The 17,703-nt window shown below is 39.2% G+C and overlaps 1 protein-coding gene across 3 annotated transcripts in view; it reads right to left on the bottom strand.

Annotated features, from left to right (window-relative positions):
• Positions 1–12,341, bottom strand: part of THSD7A (thrombospondin type 1 domain containing 7A) — a 452,669-nt gene extending 440,328 nt beyond the window's left edge. For all 3 annotated transcript variants that reach the window (XM_032303909.1, XM_032303911.1, XM_032303910.1), the window contains exon 1: positions 11,698–12,341. In XM_032303909.1, the coding sequence (XP_032159800.1) occupies positions 11,698–11,869 (172 nt within the window). In that variant the 5' untranslated portion in view covers positions 11,870–12,341. The remainder of the gene's footprint in view (positions 1–11,697) is intronic.
• Between the last annotated feature and the right edge of the window lie 5,362 nt (positions 12,342–17,703).

Below are 17,703 nucleotides of genomic sequence, written 5' to 3'. Positions count from 1 at the left end.
TGTGCACAAGTACGCCTGGAATGATGCACTGAATCATTATTGCAATCCTATCAGAAGCTCACACATTATACACAAACTTTAGAAAATGTACACTTAAAACAGGTTGTAATGGGCATAGGAGAGTTGAATAGCACTCCTCCAAGCTGAGAAACGTTTTAGTTTCTTACAGAGGATACTGAAATCTGGAGTTGTATAAGTAGGATATTTACATATATGCATATACATATGCAGAGCATATACATCAGTCACACACACACACACACACACACACACACACACCAGCATATGTACTTTGGGAGAGGAAAGAGGACTGTGAGAGAGGATACCTCAGCACTCACTGTACACTTCCTACACCCTCTCACTCACACCATCACAGAACAAGGAAGTCTTGCCAAAAATAATCTCAGGTGTTTCCACACAAAGGAATTTTGGGACGCACAGACCCACTTAAAGAGTCACACCTCCTGCACTTCCTGCATGGCAAAAATATGCACAATCACAAGTAAAAATAAAACACGGAGGCAAAATGTCTCTGTATCTTAAAACTAGACTTTGAACAACTCTGCAGGCAGCAGAGCTGAGGACTTGGTGACTATGAGCTGGTCCTGACAGCAGGGGCAGGAGAATGAGGCCGGATACCGAGAAGCTTGATATGCGTGTGTGGATCCAAGGAAGAAGAGTGAAAATGAAGAGAAAAAAAGACTAAGATCCAGAGACAAACCAGCTCTGCGAGAAGGCCTTTGCGGTTCACACCTACAGTAAAAGATGACATCTACTGAGTACTGACACCAGCCAGACACCATCGAAGGGCTCTGCAGTTTTGTCTCAAGATCCCTTGAAAATCACATGAACAGGAGATAACTAAAGACGCTGAGATTAGAGTTCACTCTCTCAGTAAATTACAAAATGAGGTCAAGTTTCATATGTGACTCACAAGTTCATTTTGCAACATTTCATTTATTTATTACACACACAAATGTGCATAAATAAACATTTTACTACTTAGCCACCAGTACTACTTCCATTTCGAGCTACAGCTTCAATTCAACTAATCTCATTCACCATCACGGGGAAGTAACTGACCCCTCTGATGTGCATAGTTACACTCTCTGGTTTGGACAGAGTAAACAAAAATCATCTTTAAATAGTACAACCCAAAATTGAGAGAGAAAAGAAAAATAATCAGCAACCAAAGAGGCAATATAAGTGTTCAATGCCATTCTTCAGCAGGCACATTACAGCACATACTTGCAAACACTCCCATCTATAATACTCAGTATGTGCTGTTATTGCTACCACTATTACAACCCAAGGGATAACTTTTTATCCAGACAGTGTGGCACAATTAGAAAGTCCTGCATTCACCATACACCATGAGTTAAATGAGTCCCACTAATGTCCATGGGTCCCACAATCAATGCCCATGCTCCATACATTTGCTTGGGAAATTAATTTTCCATCAAGCTCTATAGAGAGTGCTAGGTTAACTACCGGGTAGTATACTGTATTTATGCACACACACACTATCCACTTTTGAGCCACTCTTCTATTCCTCCCATCCTGGGGATGCTCAACACTGTGTCGGTGGAACGGTTTGGGGGGGCAAACTAATAAACAGGAGGCTGCCTTGACAACTTGGTCAACTTAGCAGGAATTCAGAATACGAGACTTGCACCGTTTCCCAGAAGTTCAGGAGGATACTGCACATCAATTTTCTGCTAGCCTCCAGGGAAGAGCAAGGAAAAGCAGATATGCAACTACATGCTTCACTAGACCCAAGTCAGCCAGAGACCCTGCACATGTAGAGCGCACCTGAAAATCTCACAAGCTGGACGGCTCCGTTGAACCTTGAATATATTATACCATTGTCTTCCTCTTCAAGAGACTGTTATCACTTCCAAACTTGGTCCCAAGGTGTTCCCCTCTAGGTGGAACAAAAGACAAAGTGTAGAACCGTCTTCACGTATGGCTTATTATCTACTCCATTTCCATGTGTACTTTCTCTTCATAAAATACTTGTTTTTAGTAGGAATCCTTTCATCAGGTCAGCAAGTAGTGCAACACATGCAGCACAGGTTAGATTGAGGCTGCAAACTGTCACCTGAGGGTTCTGCCTGCGCTTGCTGCCACTCATAGGATGGAAAGACTGCGGATCCCTTACTGGAGAAAACATACAGATGACAAGCAGATGAAAAGATGATGTTCAACATCATAGGTCATCAGAGAGAAGGAAACACAAACAACAGTGAGATACAACTACACGCATTAAAATGGTTAGAATTCAAAATACCAACATCACCAGTAGAGACCTAGAGCAACAGCCACTCTCCTTCATTCGTGGTGGGAATGCAAATGGTACAGCCGCTCTGAAAGATGGTTTCCTCCCAAAATTAAACATTCTCTTTACCATATGATCCAGCAACTGCACTCCTTGGAAGTTACACAACAGAAACAAAAACATATCCACACAAAAACCGGCACACAGATGTTTACATCTTGGAAGCAACCGAGATGTCCTTCAATATGTAAATGGATAAACCAACTTTGTTATGTCCATCAATCAGTTTATTATTCACTGATAAAAAGAAATGAGATTACAAGTCATGAAAAGACACAGAAGAAACTTAAATGCACAATTATTAAGTGGAAGAAAAGGCTACATACTATATGGTTCCAACTATAGGAGATTCCAAAAACAAAACAAGCATGGAGACATAAGGTAAAAAGATGAGAGGTTACCAGAGATTTGGGAGGATCGAGGAATGGGGTGAGGGACAAACAGGTGAAGCACAGAGGATTTTTAGGGCTGTGAAACTACTCTGTATAATACTGTGATGGCAGATACACGTATTAGTGCATATATACCTTTGTGTATTTGTCCAAAACCATAGAATGTATGAGAGTAGTTGAAGCCTAATACAAACTATGGATTTGAAGTACAACAGTGTATCAATATCAGCTCATCAATGATACACATGTGCCACACTGATGCAAGATGTCAGTATTAGGGAGAAATGGGAGGAAGAATGAGAGATACATGGCAACTCTGTGCTTTGTGCTTAATTTTTTATAAACCTACAACTGTTAAAAAGTCAAGCCTATTAAAACTAATTCTTAAAAGACGATTTGCCTGTTTTCACCTTTCTTCCCTTGCTGTGCTGCTCTCTCTTATGTCTTACATCCTCCCCATGCCTTTATAGCCATGCATAGCTTCTTCTGAAGTTAGAGACATCACTCAGTAAGTTCTATATGGACTCTCTCTCTCTGACGGCCTTTATAGAGTCCCCTCTCCAATATTACCCACATACATGGACATTTGAAAATTACTGTCTATATAAAGAAGCACATTTGTGCCTTTCCCCCATATCTCCTTATTTCATTTATTTCCTCATAGCATAACTTTGGTACAGCAAAAATGATACCCTAGAGTTCATGATTTTACCTGGTAGACTACGCAAAATATCAGTTAGCTCCCTAGTACTTCTGGAAGTTGAAAGGACATCCTTTTGGTTAGGTCCAGTTATATATCAGAAGCAGTAGATGGATTACTTTTTAGTGTCACTGTTTTCAGTTCTGCCATGTTGCCTCTGTTCTTTCCTAACATGTTTTTAATTGTTCTATCACTTCCCCTAAATATTGTTTTTCTTATTGCTTGTGTACCCTAGGATTAAATGCAAATTCCTTTATTTTTCATCATTTCAATGAATTCTAAAGTGTCAAATATAAAGTGCTGATTTTTAAAAAAAAAAATGGAAAAAAATCTCTACCTTATGACTCATTGGCACCTCTAACTCACACTCTATGATGTTCTTGTGATATTTTCCAGATGCCACTTCCCCAGTCTTTCTTTCATTAAGGGCGATTCTAATGTGATTTTCTATGAATTCCAAGGCGCTCTTGAAATTCTAAGAGAGCCTGTTCTATATATTTACCAGACAGAGGCCTTTGCTCTCCTCTTCCCAGAGACAACTCAGTGTCCACTGTCACCAATCTGACTTACATGAGAGGTTAAGAGGTTTCATTTCCTTAGAAAAGGAGCTCAAGCACACCATGCTTCCCCAATAATCTAGTTAGAATGTCAGCATCTCATCCGACTGCCATTAGGCTGGTTTTTTATATTGTAGTCATAGGCAGGGAAGAGTCTGAGTATGTGCTATACTCCATAGCACTCAACCTCAGCCCTGACTGGGGCTTCTCTTATTTTGCAAACCAGGTTGCTAACTATAATTTGCATAACGAGTGACCTGAGTTACCACAGTCTGTTAAGATATTAAAGCTTCAAAAAACCACTTGGGCATTTCATTTGTTGATGCAAATAATCAATATGCTCTTAATGAATTTTGAACACTGTGTTATATATGCTAAGAAAAAAGGGCAGGGGAACACGATATACACAGTAGTTTTTAAAAATATATTTAAATAATCATCTAATATGTAAAATTAAAAATTGTATAAAAACAATTCTATGAAACATTTAATTTGGAAAGCACTGCTGACAAGACAATTTCAAGAACCTAAAATTTCAGATTCTTGAGAAATCCCCTGAAATACAGCACAAAATAAAGTATAAAAATTCTATTTATATAATTCACTATGAACTTGCTGCTCAAAATATTTTTATGGTCTTTGGTCCATGCTGTCTACATTTAAGTGTCAAACTAATAAGAAAGATGAGACTGTTATAAAACAACTTCTCTTCCTGGACTTGTTTTATTCGTTTTTCATGGAGCCCCTTGGTTGGAAACGACAGATAAATGTGCTGAATCTATAAAATTCCTGCTTGTTATGTCATTTTTAGGGCAGGAAAGATAAAAGAATGGGAGGAGAACATTTTCTGAATATCTACTATATTTAGGACAGTGTACTAGACCCTTTCTACATCCTACCTGTTAAAACTTTGCAAATGGCTTCACACTTCAGAATTTCTGTCACCATTTCAAGGTGAAAAAACAAAATCAGAGTTTAAGCAACTTGACCAGTTAGGTAGAGGCAGATTTAAACAACAGTTTCTGATTCCAAAGTTTGTGTTCCTTCCATTCCCCAATGCTGCCTCCCTTATAATTTGTTGGAGTATCTAGCATTATAAATGTATCAATTTGTAATTTCTATTGTATTTACCAAAAAAAAATGATTTCAAGCAAGCATATTACTGGACTTTCTCCAGTCATTATAATTAAATAACCATTGTGTTACACAACAGAATAACAGCAATAATAAAAACTGTCATTTACCGAAGTTCCCATATATATCAAACACTGCACTAGAACATTCCATATGCTACCATATTTAATTAAACCTCAGAAAACCTCTATATAATACATATTATTTATCCATATTAGAGATGAAAGAAAAAGATTCAGGGAGATGAACTAATTTGATTATATTGATAAAATACAACACTGTGATCCATGTGACTCTGGGTTGACACTGATGCCCATACTCTGTCCACTCTGCTCCATCCCTATGTTTCATTTAATGAGCAAACTACATTCCAAATTAAGTACAACTGAAGTAAAGAACACTTATTAGGATAATGCAACCCTCATGTTACTACTACCTGGAATGACATCCCTCTCTCCTTTCTTATTTAATAAATGGTAGGATTAGGATTAATATATTTTCATATGCATTACAGAATATTTTATATTAGCACAAGTACATGAAAGAAAATAAAAGGATAATACTTATTTTTATTTTATATTGAAGAAGTAAGGGATTATTTTACATACAATTAACCATGTAAAAAACACAGTGATTTAAAGTATTGCCTTGTATTGGATGAACTTACTTCAAAAGTGATTAATGTGAGAAGTAATCTCCTTGAGGAAAAACACACAACTATAAATATCCTAATCCCCTGAATTCTGAACAAGGGCTAATGTATACTTATTTCTTGCATTTCAATGTAATTTCTCTGTTATAAAATTTAACTCAATTTGGGACTATACCAAAGTTAAAATCTTTTGCATAGTGAAGGAAATCATCAGCAAAATGAAAAGCCAACCTTTGAATCACAGAAGATATTTGCAAATGATACATCTGATAAGAAGTTAATATCCAAAATACATCAAGAACTTACATAACTCAACACCAAAAACCCACAAATAACTGATTGAAATGGGCAGACAATCTGAATAAAGATTTTTCCAAAGACTTATCAAGATGGCAAACAGACACATGAAAAGATGCTCAAAGCCACTAATCATCAAGGAAATGCAAATCAAAACTACAATGAGATGCCATTTTATACCTGACAGATTGGCCAGAATCAAAAAGACAAGAAAAAATGAGTAGTAGTGAGAAGGGAGATAAAAAGGAACCCTTATGCACTGCTGGTGGAAATCTAAATTGGCGTAGCTACGGTGGAAAACAGTATGGAGATTATTCAAAAAATTAAAAATAGAACTACCACATGATCTGGCAACTCCACTACTGGGTATTTATCCAAAGAATACAGTAACATTAAATCAGATAGAAATCCCTGTGTTTACTGCAGCATTATTTACAATACCCAAAAGATGGAAGCAACTCAAGTGTCTATAAATAAAGAAGGTGTGTGTAGGTGTGTATGTAATATGTATGTGTATATAGACACACACATAATGGAATACTACTGAGCCAAAAAAAAAAGGATGAGATCTTGCCATATGCCAAAACATGGATGGACCTAGAAGGTAATATGCTAAGTGAAATAAGTCAGACAGAGAAAGACAAATACCCTATGATTTCACTTATATGTGAAATCTAAAAGAACAAGTGAATAAACAAAAACAGAAAGCAAAAACATAAATACCCATAAATACAGAGAACAAAATGATGGTTGCCAGAAGGGAGGGGGTAAATGTATGGACAAAATGGTGAAGGAGAGTGGGAGATACAAGCTTCTAGTTCTGGAATGAAAACATCACGAGAATAAAAGGTAAAGCATGGGAAGTATAGTCAATGGTATCGTAATGGCGTATGGTACAGATGGTAGCTACACTTGTGGTGAGCATACCTTAATATATAAATCTGTCAAATCACTAATATTATATACCTGAAACTAATGTAACACAATACATCAACTATACATCAATTTAAAAATAATAAATTCAATTACTTCATTAAGACCTTTCTGAAAATATGTCTGTGACAGAAATTGATAGAAGTAGAGGTATTCACTATTTTCTGTCCTACTCCTGTTAGTCAATCACATTTTATTCAGTGCATTGATAATCTCAATTTAGAATTGCCAGGTGAATATTATTAGCCATAATTATTATTGAAAAAATTCCATACTCTAGAATATTAAAGAATGAAAAGCATTTATCAGTAACCATCTTCCAATAATAAGTGCTTTACCTCTGGGTGTATGAAATAAGTTTTTCAACTATTCACACAAAGACAAGTTACCTTTCAAATAAATGTGACAAAGAAGTGTTAAAACATTTAACTTTCGTATTTAAATAAATATTTTAGATATCTGATATTCTGGGGTTTTAACTATTAAAAAACAGTAGAGTACTGACTTAAATATCCCTGAGTTATTTCACTTTATCAATATTATACATTTTCCATTACCTTGTTTGTTATTCAAATAGGTTGATAGCTCCACCAATCCAGTTAAAACATCCTTTCCCAAAACACTGTTAGGTATCTTATCAATTCTCCCTTTTACTTGATCATTTCTGAAATATTTCTTAATACCTTTCCAGTCTTTCAGAAGTGTTTCTCTTTTTGCCACCATCCCCTTCATAAAACATGTTCCATTAGCGCATATTGCCACTTTACTCAGACCTTTTCTGACCATACCTTCTCTGACTCTTCCACTCGTCTCCCACTAACAGTGGCCCTTTCAATTTCAATATACTCTGTGAAGTATCCTGGCCCTTCTTTTCAGCATTTTTCTTTTAAGGATCCCTCCAACTACCATGCTCAGTTCCAAGCCTATACTTTCAGCCTCTTTCTCCTAAGCAACCCATCCAATCACTAGTTTTCCCATTAGATTTATTCATCTGAATGGATTCTTACCTCAAGTTTAGCATAGCTAAATTAAATCGATATTCTTCTCTAACCCCAGGAAACCTGCTCATCTTTCACATTCTTGGTTTTAAGTGACTGGGTGCAGATATGATGGAGATCTTCATGGGATGAGTTCCTCCTCTCCTTGGCGAAGAGATCCCTACACCCTAAAGCAGAATAATCCTTTCTGTAGTGGGACCCCCAGCCCGCCTCTACTCACTCTTCACATCTATTCCCCTTTGCCTCTCAGTCCCTCTCCTTACCGACCTCCCAGCCTCTTCACTTCTCTCTCCGTCCTGGACAGAGACGCAAAGCTTCCAACAGCTTCCACTTGCTTAGAGGTTAAGTTCCAGACTCTTTACCAAAGTTTGAAGGTTTTCTTACAATCTTTCCCAACCCATCAAATTGGCATTATACCCATTCATTCCCACCAAAGATCCTAGACCTGAATTGCAGTACTTTGAAAACCTAAGAATGTTGTTGTGCCTTTCATTTTCATTTTCTCTCTTCCTTCTGCTTGCAGTGTACCTCCACGACTCCCAGAGAAAAAAAATTCAGCTCTTGCCCTTCAAAACCCCAATCAACATTAACTCCTCTTTAAAACTCTCCACAACCCCCTTTATCAGCTACATGACATCCCTGTTGTCCTAGTGTTTTGTTCACGAGTATGGTACACCAGGTTGTAATTGTTGGGTATTTACAGTATTGTTCGGTTGTGAATTTCTTTATTTTTTTTAAAGATTTTATTTATTTATTTGTCAGAGAGAGAGAGGGAGAGAGAGCGAGCACAGGCAGACAGAGTGGCAAGCAGAGGCATAGGGAGAAGGAGGCTCCCTGCCGAGCAAGGAGCCCGATGTGAGACTTGATCCCAGGACGCTGGGATCATGACCTGAGCCAAAGGCAGCCGCTTAACCAACTGAGCCACCCAGGCGTCCCCAGTTGTAAATTTCTAGAAGGAAGGGATGACAATATCCTAGGCAGCCTCTACCTCACTGACTTCCTGTAACACACACAATGAGTTCTCATAACTCCTTGTTTTGAGTTGACTTGAAAAAACTTTCACATAATATACACTTTAAATTTTCATATTCTATACATCAGATATCACATATCATGTATTATAGACCTTATGTATCATATACATATATATTACATGAATACATACTGGTTAATAAACTATATATACATATGCATATGTGTATTTATGGTGTAGGTATGTGCAGATGTATACATACATATTAAACATACCAAAATCAATGAAAGGCCCTTAGATATCATCTTTTCTAACCAATGAATATTACAAAATCTGAAGCGAAGAACCAAAGACATTAAATGACTTTGCCAATGCTCTGTAGTTTGTTAGCGATAGACACAGTGTTGAGAGTTCCTGTCTAGGAACTCTAGCTCCTCTTCCAGTAAACCTTTTACTACTTCTCTGCAATTCAATGATCTGACCAATAGTGTGACTCCCTATAATCTGCTGTACGAAGACCAAGTGTATTCCACTGAAATAGACATCCTGGATGGTCTCACCTCATTTTCTCTCCCAATTCTCTTCCTGACTCTTTATTTTCATCAAGTGATACATGCTTATGATTCTTTCATCTCTACATTTTCATTTCCAGTATATCCCTCTCCTTTAAATATTCCCTTGTTCTTCTGATAACAACTCTCAATCCCTTTATACAAATAAAGAGATTTTCCTTCATCCCCAGAAAAAAAAATAAAGAGGTCGTTATTTTTCTCTCCAACTTATTTCATTTTTTCCCACCAAACCAAGGACCACCATCAGAGGACTGTCATTATCATCCTCACCATGCTAGTTGATATCTGCACACGCACATGACTTTGAGATGTACAGATCACTTTCTCATAACTCACTCATTCAATCTTCATAATACTGTGAATAGTCTGAAGAAAGTATTATCACATTTATATGCTGCTGAGAAAACTAAGGGTCAAAAGTTAAGTGAACTGCCAACATTCCTAAAGCTAGCAAGAGCTGGAACTGGCACCAGAACCAAGGTCTCCATACCCTTGCTCCTGAGAGTTTTCCACTATTTTAAACAGTTTATTGGCTTGTGTTCCCACAATGACATTTATGTTGACATATATTGGCACCTCAGATGCTGCACAGTGAACGCTGCCTAGACTCTTTTTTGATCTGAATTACTGCTTGGCTTTTCTTACTCTAATAGCACAAATTTCAACCAAGCCAAGTACTATTTCTCCCAACACTTACCTAAGAAGCTCTTACCAAGCATTTAAATAATACCATTTAATGGTAAATTACAGTTTGATTACTGCTTGTTGTTATGACCAAGCTTTTGAAAAGTAAGATCATGGGTTTAGCTAAATCAGAGCAGGTCTTCAACTCTTTGTTTTAAGCTGAAACAAATTAATATGATTTCATCTGCATCCACCAATCAACTAATATTTAAACTCCAAGTGTTAACAAGAATGGCTAATGCTAACATTGCAAATGGCTTTTCTAAAAGTGTGTGTGATTTTTCTTGCAACATTTGGAGACAAATTAGGTACTTTGGCTTGTAATAAATTGTTGTTCAAGCTGCTAAGTTGCCAGATAGATGCTACTTCTTTAAAATTTCAGAATATCAGTGTAATTGTAGAGCAAACTATAATCTGTCTACAGCAGGGGGCTACAGACAGTTGAAGCCAGGAAAGATATCCATTCTGTAACTTGTTTGCAATCCCATAACAAATACATATTTTCTTTCCCTTCTATTGCAGCCTTCTCTTAATGTTTAGGCATTGCCAAGAAACTCTTAATATATCCTTACCCCTAAGCAACAGGAATAATTCTTCTTACTTCATTCCTATGAACATGTCAAGTTTCAGGTCTGCTGAAGAATTCTCCTCATCCTTTGTGGGGTGGGGGGGGGGTGGTTGGAGAAGAGCCATTGGAGAAAAGGGAGTAATTCCTCACTTGGTATTGTTTTCCTGCCTGTCACTGTCCCACCAGGACCTCTAGTCAGCACTTTGCCTGGAGGTTCTGAGGCACTATTAGTTGCTGCTTTTGTTAGTTGGTTGGAAACAAAGCAGGACAATTCTCAAGGCAGGAAAAGTTTAAACCTAAACATCCTTACAATTGTGCACTTTGAAAAAAAATCGCGCAATTCACTCGTTAAGAAGTGGTCTTTACACCCTCTCCGCGAGCTCAGTGGAGCCCCATTCGCCTTTAACTGTTAGAACTACCCTGGCTTGGCTTGTTTCCACGTGTCCCACATATCACAAAGCTATACTTAACAAATTCAACTCCATACCCACATATATCATGGCATTGAGCAAACTGCAAGACGGAATAAAGACCGGCTCTAAGCTGTGTGCCCACTCTTTGCTGGAAATATATTCAAGAAACTCCTAGTAGAACAAAAATCCAGAGGTCAAAAATGCACTTCGTTATGAAAGTGCGGTGTTGGTTGTCCTCATTAACCACAGAGCTGCGAGAGAAATATCATTCCGGTGACTCACTAATGCCTCTCAATTGTTAGGTTTTTCTTTCCTAATAGCATCGGACATGACCTAATTTGCTTCCTAGTAATCATACTTTTCCCCTTAAGGTCCCAGGACACCCAGGCTCTCAAGGGGCGCAGGGGTCCCTCCTGAAGCCCAACAGTTTTGTAACACGGATCCGGACGCGAAGCTGCGAAGAAGGGCGAACTCTGTCCCACTTACCCGTCTTCCAGAGATACAAGGTGGGCGCCTCCGCCTCGCCCTGAGCCGCAGCCCCGCAGGCTCCCGGGCGCGGCAGCAGCAGCAGGAGCAGCGGCAGCAGCTGCAGGACCCCCCGGCGCGGGCCCGCAGCGCCCGGGCTCCGGGACGCAGAGCGCCTCGCTGGCAGCCCCATGCCGCCCGCAGCCGCTCCAGGGTCCGGATCCGGAACGCGGTTGGCAGGGAATTTCTCTTTGCCCTCACACCGTCTTCCCAAGGAGTCCAGAAAGCAAAGCTCTTTCCTGCTATTGTTCGTTTCAGATGAAAAGGAGGGAAAGCGCGTTTAACACCAGGGAACAATAGCGTCCGCGGTGGCCGTGGCTGCAGCCGCCGCCGCCGCTGGCGGGGATGCTGCTGCGGCTGCCATTCCGCGCAGAGTGGCAGGTCCTAGCGGAGAGGGAGGCAGCCGTCCGCAGGGGGCCCCAGCTGACTGAGCAGGTCCTCGAGGTCTGGGAGGCAGCGCAACCCTGCCGTCGCCAGCTGGAGGGAGAGGAGGGGGGCGTGAGCCGAAAAGGAGCGAAGGGGGCTGGAGGCAGGAGGCGGGCGAGAGCGCCAGGGCAAGAAAGGAAGGAGCGGAGGGGAGAGGGGGCACCTCGATCCAACACGCCCGCCCAAAGAACTCCCTTGCACATGGTGCGATGAAATATGTTTGGAAGGATACACCAATAAAAAGAATCATCACCCGACAGGCTTCGGCATGACAAATAACAGGCATTGAAATTCATCGTCATCCAAGGAGTCACGCGCTGGATCTAGAGGCATGCTGTTCTTAGTGTGTATTTACACAAAGCATCAGTGTTTATCATTTATTTTTAAGCGATGGCTTCCGAATGACTTTATGTGGGGAGCAGTATTTATGATCAGGTTGTGAAAAACATAGGAGAAGAGCGGAGTTGTTTACTTGCTGTTGAAATGCATTTGAACACTTTCCTAAATGTTGGGTTTCTTTTTAACATAATCTGTTCTCAATAGAAATATGCACAGTACGGATGCTACTGGGACAAATCGAAGTACATTGTCTTTTAAGGTCTTTAAAATTGAAATGGGACTTTATTAGCTAGTTAGGTGGATAAAATTTTACAAAAACTAACCGTAGAATTTTATTTCAAACACGCAGTAAATAAAAGTGCTATCCCTTTATCTACTTCTGTCAAAAAAATATGCTCCTTTAAATACCCACACAGTTGTGAGTAAAATTAAAGGGGAAAATGAGTTTTCATAACTTGGGTATCTCCAAATTAGTACACTCTTTACTTAAAAATCCTGGACACTAATTTCTATGAACTCCTGCTGTAGAAAAATGTCTTTCAGAATCTAAATAATCTAATGTTTAGGGGTCTTTTGTTCTTTGTGTTTTTACTTTCTTAAACCATACACAATAAAAGAATGTGTGAGAAATCAGATAATGCTTTTTGCTCTTTCTCTCTTTCCCTCAATAATAACCTTTTATTAATTCATTTTCTAGTGAAGCTAAAATAATAAGGCATGTAGCCAATTAAAAAGTCAGCAAACAGAAAGCCAAAGAAAACTATCCACATCCGGTCAGCAATACTTGGCCAAATAAAATTTACAAAGCAGGAAAACTGCTCTTCATGACTTACTCCAACAGCACAGCCAACTCAAGAGCTTAAAATGAGGAAACTACCGTTTCTGAAAGAGGAAATCTTCCATAAAGCTCTCTGGGGACGTCTGCCGTTTTGCAGATCATTCCAGACATAGCCCTTCTGCATGCATTAGATTAAAAGCAGGTTTGATCAAATAATTCCCAGGTCCTGCCTGTTTAAGTATTCTGACATCAGAGGAAATTAGCAATGTTTAAGGTTGTAAATTTGGTCTTTGTTTACTTTCCACTCTGTTAGGCCTCTAAGAGGGAATTAAAAGCTCAGAGAGTCCTAGCTCTGTGAGTCTGTGATTAAGACAGATAAACTAGTGTGGATTGCTATTCCTTTACTGGTTTAAAAAAAGGGGGGGGGGGCAACAATGAAAAGATTACAGATTGATAAGGCATACAAAGGAAGCCTGATCTTAACAAATGTATGGTTCCCTAAAGGAGCATGTGTTTCAGCAGTTAGACCAAAGAAGAACATAGAACCTGCCATGGTTTCCTCAGTTCTGTCTTTTAAGGGCAAACTCCTAAGGATCCCTCCGCAATGGCACTGCTTTCCTATCCTGCCTGTGTTTCTTTCTCAGCTCCTGTTAGGACCTTTCCGGTTTGCCCTGAAACCCTCGAACTCCAGTGCAAGGAAGATTTCAAACTGAAGTGCTGTGTTCATAACAGCCCAATTTAAGCATTCTTAGGGAGTCCCAAACCAATTCACCAAGTAGAAACTCATTATATAACAGAAGACAGAGAATCTAAAGAGTCAAGTTAGCACAATTTAATGTGCAGGGTAATTAGCCCTTCAAGAAGCCATCAGATGCTATACTTAATAGCTTACTGTCAAAAGAAAATTTAAGAGTCTGATGTTTATATTCAACCATGATTGTATAGTAATTACTCATCTGGTCAAGAGTTTAAACATTATAGCTACAAGTTCAAACATTATGTATTAAGAGCCAGGAACCACTTCGAAGTCAAAAATTTACTGCAATTTAAAATACACGACTAAGGTGAGTGTTCTGCAGCGGTGTTTGAAAATAGCCAACAATTTGTTTCCTCCTCTAATTTCAATTTATACGAGGCTTAAGGGTCACACACAAACACATACATATGCCCCATCAGTTAGCGGTAAAGACATCTCTGGACAAGGTTACAGAAACTGAGTCACACAAGCATTTGTCTCCACAACTGCCACATATCTGTTCTGTAACAAGGCCATTATTGCACTTGAGGACAAAAAAATATGGGTCTCCGAGGAGACAAATGTGAAATATATATTCAGATACATGTTCCTTCGTGAGAGCTATCATGTCCAGTTGGATAAATCCTATCAATAAAACTGATGGACGGCAAAACATAGCAAGACATAGCAATCTTTGTTTTCTAGAATATGATATAAATAATACACAAATGTTTAATGACATGATGTCAAAATTTAGTCACGAGAAGTCTCAGGGATGCAGATTAAATTGACCATCTGTACAGCCTGCCATGAAGTAACTCATTCATCATTTTTCATGAAGAACCGTTCAAGTATTAATGAGCCAGGGCTACAAAAGTTTTCCAAACCAGTGGATGAAAAATGAAAAGCATATTTTTTTAATGTTTAGAAATGAGACAATGCTGAACCTATCCCCCCTCAAGTGGTGTCCTTTCGTCTGTCTTTATTATTTCTGTTGCCATTTCCAAACTCCAGAGAGTGAGGATGAGTACATATCTACACGTGTAAATGAAGGAATATTCACGAAACTGCTCACCGATCGGGCGTTACAGGAAAGTATCTAGGAGTATCCACTGTGAAATAAAAACTTTAAATAATTTTTTCTATATAAACGCATCTTGCCATATTTAAAAGAAAAAAAAAAATCACCCAAAGGAATTCTGTTCCTGTGGCCTCTAGGTGTCATACTAGACCAAGATTTGGGGTAGACAAAATTAATTTTGGGCTTCTTTCAATTCCCTCTTTGCCACACCCACCATTTCACTTTTGATCTTTGTAGTAAGGAGCCACAGATTTTGCTTTCTTTACCAATGCTGACCCTAGCATTCACCTTTTCTTCATAACCTCTTTTATTTCACTTGTTGCTTGGTTGATTGGTTTTTGCTGGTTTGTGTGGAGGGAGGCAGATTCTAAATTTCAGCTAGTTTTACAGAAAGATAATTAGTCCCATAGTTTCTCCATTTTACTCAAAACTAAACCTGTTTGGAAACAATATGGATATGCCACAAATAGTGAGACCCTTTGTTTTGAATATCAGGTGGACAATGTACAAAATTTGGTTCCCATCCTTCTCAGGATCCCATCCTAAGCCATGTGTGAACATCAATAGTCCTGGACACAAGGTAGTACCCAAATTGTTAAAAAAAAATTCACCAGTGAGAGTGACTTAAGAAGATGTTTCTGTAGAGAACAACCTGGCCAATACAGTGATTCAGGCATTTGAAAAGTACAGAGGAACAACATATTTAAAGCAATAGAATTGACTAGGTATCACCAATTGGGCTGATGTCCTACAGATAATTAAAAGGTACTGGCCTTAAACAAACTACTGAAAACTAAACATGAAAGTCAAGAGTCCTTAAAGAGAGACTCCTGTCTCCTGTTGCAGTACAGTAGAAAAAAAGGCAAAGTTCAAACTGGACATTTAACAGTTAAGAGCTGACAACTGCAAAGATGACTGATAAACAGGCAAGTTTGTTATGCTGAGATCAGGGTTCTGCTTGAGAACACCTAAAACCTGATGGGGGGAGGGGGTCTGTCAGGGATGAACATCTCAAAATCTTTGTCTCCAGACTCCTCTGAGTTCCCAAAGCTTTTCCAACCGGAACCCTCTCCCCCTCCCCCCATGAAAAGCGAGCACATCATCTTCCCTGCAAGACTTCCATGTTCTGGGCTCGACGCCCTCTTCTAGTCTGGAGGCTGATAACTCACTAGGGTTACATTAAGTCACCATAGAATATGCTGGGCCTGTTCAGAGTATAAAAGAAGCTACAAGAATTAGTCAGCATGTACTTGTAGGAGCCAAAAGAATGTTCACAGGCCTAGATTTTGAAAATATCTGATGAGAGGCCAGAACTTAAGATAGGGTAAGAAGGAGTTTATTAAGTTATAGAACACTTCAAGGAGATGGAATTTGACACCCTGCCACGAACTGAAAGGGCAGTGCAAACCAGTGGTTCCTAGATGCCTGGAAGATCACTGACAGAAACTGAAACACCTGAATTATCAAGGCAGACAGTGAAGGAAGGGACAGGCCAGGACAAAAACATCATGAAAGGACAAGGAAGACCCAAGAATGGATCATGCTCCTCCAAGGGGACATGCAGAGGGCACACTAATCACCAAAAACATCAGGAATGTGCTGGTGAGAGAGACAACAGTGTCATAAAATTCCTTGGTGGGTCTTTGCATGTCACTGAAGGAGAGGCGGCCACAAAGGTTTAAGTCTCTGATCTGTTGGGGTTAATGTGTGTACCTGGTTATGAAATAAGGTTCTAAATTTAGTATTTCCCACACTGATATCCAATTGTCCCACCACCATTTAAAGGATTATTTTTCTTACTGAATTGTGTCGAGGCTTTTTACCAAAAATCATTTGACCCTAAATGAAAAGGTTTATTTCTGCCCTATTGATAGATTATGTCATATGAGAATAAAGACAGGCCTATCTTGATTACCACAGCTTATAAATTTTGAAATTTAAAAATCTTAAGACCAGCAACTTTTTTCTTTCTCAAGAACACTTTGCCTATTCACAGTCCTTTGTATAACCACCCTTATTTAAGAATCAACCTCTCCTACAAGTGGAGATATACTTCTAGAAAGATGATGTGATGCGCTTGCTTTTCATGGGGGCGGGGGAGTGGTATTCCAGCTAGGAAGGCTTTGGGAACTCAGAGGAGTCTGGAGACAAAGATTTTGAGATGTCCATCCCTGACAGACCCCTCGCCCCATCAGGTTTTAGGTGTTCTCAAGCAGAACCCTGATCTCAGCATAACAAACTTGCCTGGATTTATCAGTGATCTTTGCAGTTGTCAGTTCTGCTGAGATTTCCACAGACATTGCGATCAAACTATTTATCAGTGTGAAGAGGTACTGTCTTCCAACTCATGAACATGGCACATCTCTTCTTTTACTTAGCTCTTCATAAATTATTTTCAATTTTGGGGTGCCTGTCTGGCTCATTCAGTTAAATGTCTGCCTTCAGCTAGGTTCATGATCTCAGGGTTCTGGGATTAAGCCCCGCATCGGGCTCCTTGCTCAGCAGAAGCCTGCTTTTCCCTCTCCCTCTGCCTGCTTCTCTGCCTACTTGTGCTCCCTCTGTCAAGTAAATAAATAAAATCTTAAAAAAAAAAAAAAGAATATATTA

This window comes from Mustela erminea, chromosome 11 (assembly GCF_009829155.1).
Source record: "Mustela erminea isolate mMusErm1 chromosome 11, mMusErm1.Pri, whole genome shotgun sequence".
Lineage (NCBI taxonomy): Eukaryota > Metazoa > Chordata > Mammalia > Carnivora > Mustelidae > Mustela > Mustela erminea.
The sequence above is the reverse complement of the archived record's forward strand: the minus strand, read 5'-3'. Positions and strand labels throughout refer to the sequence as shown.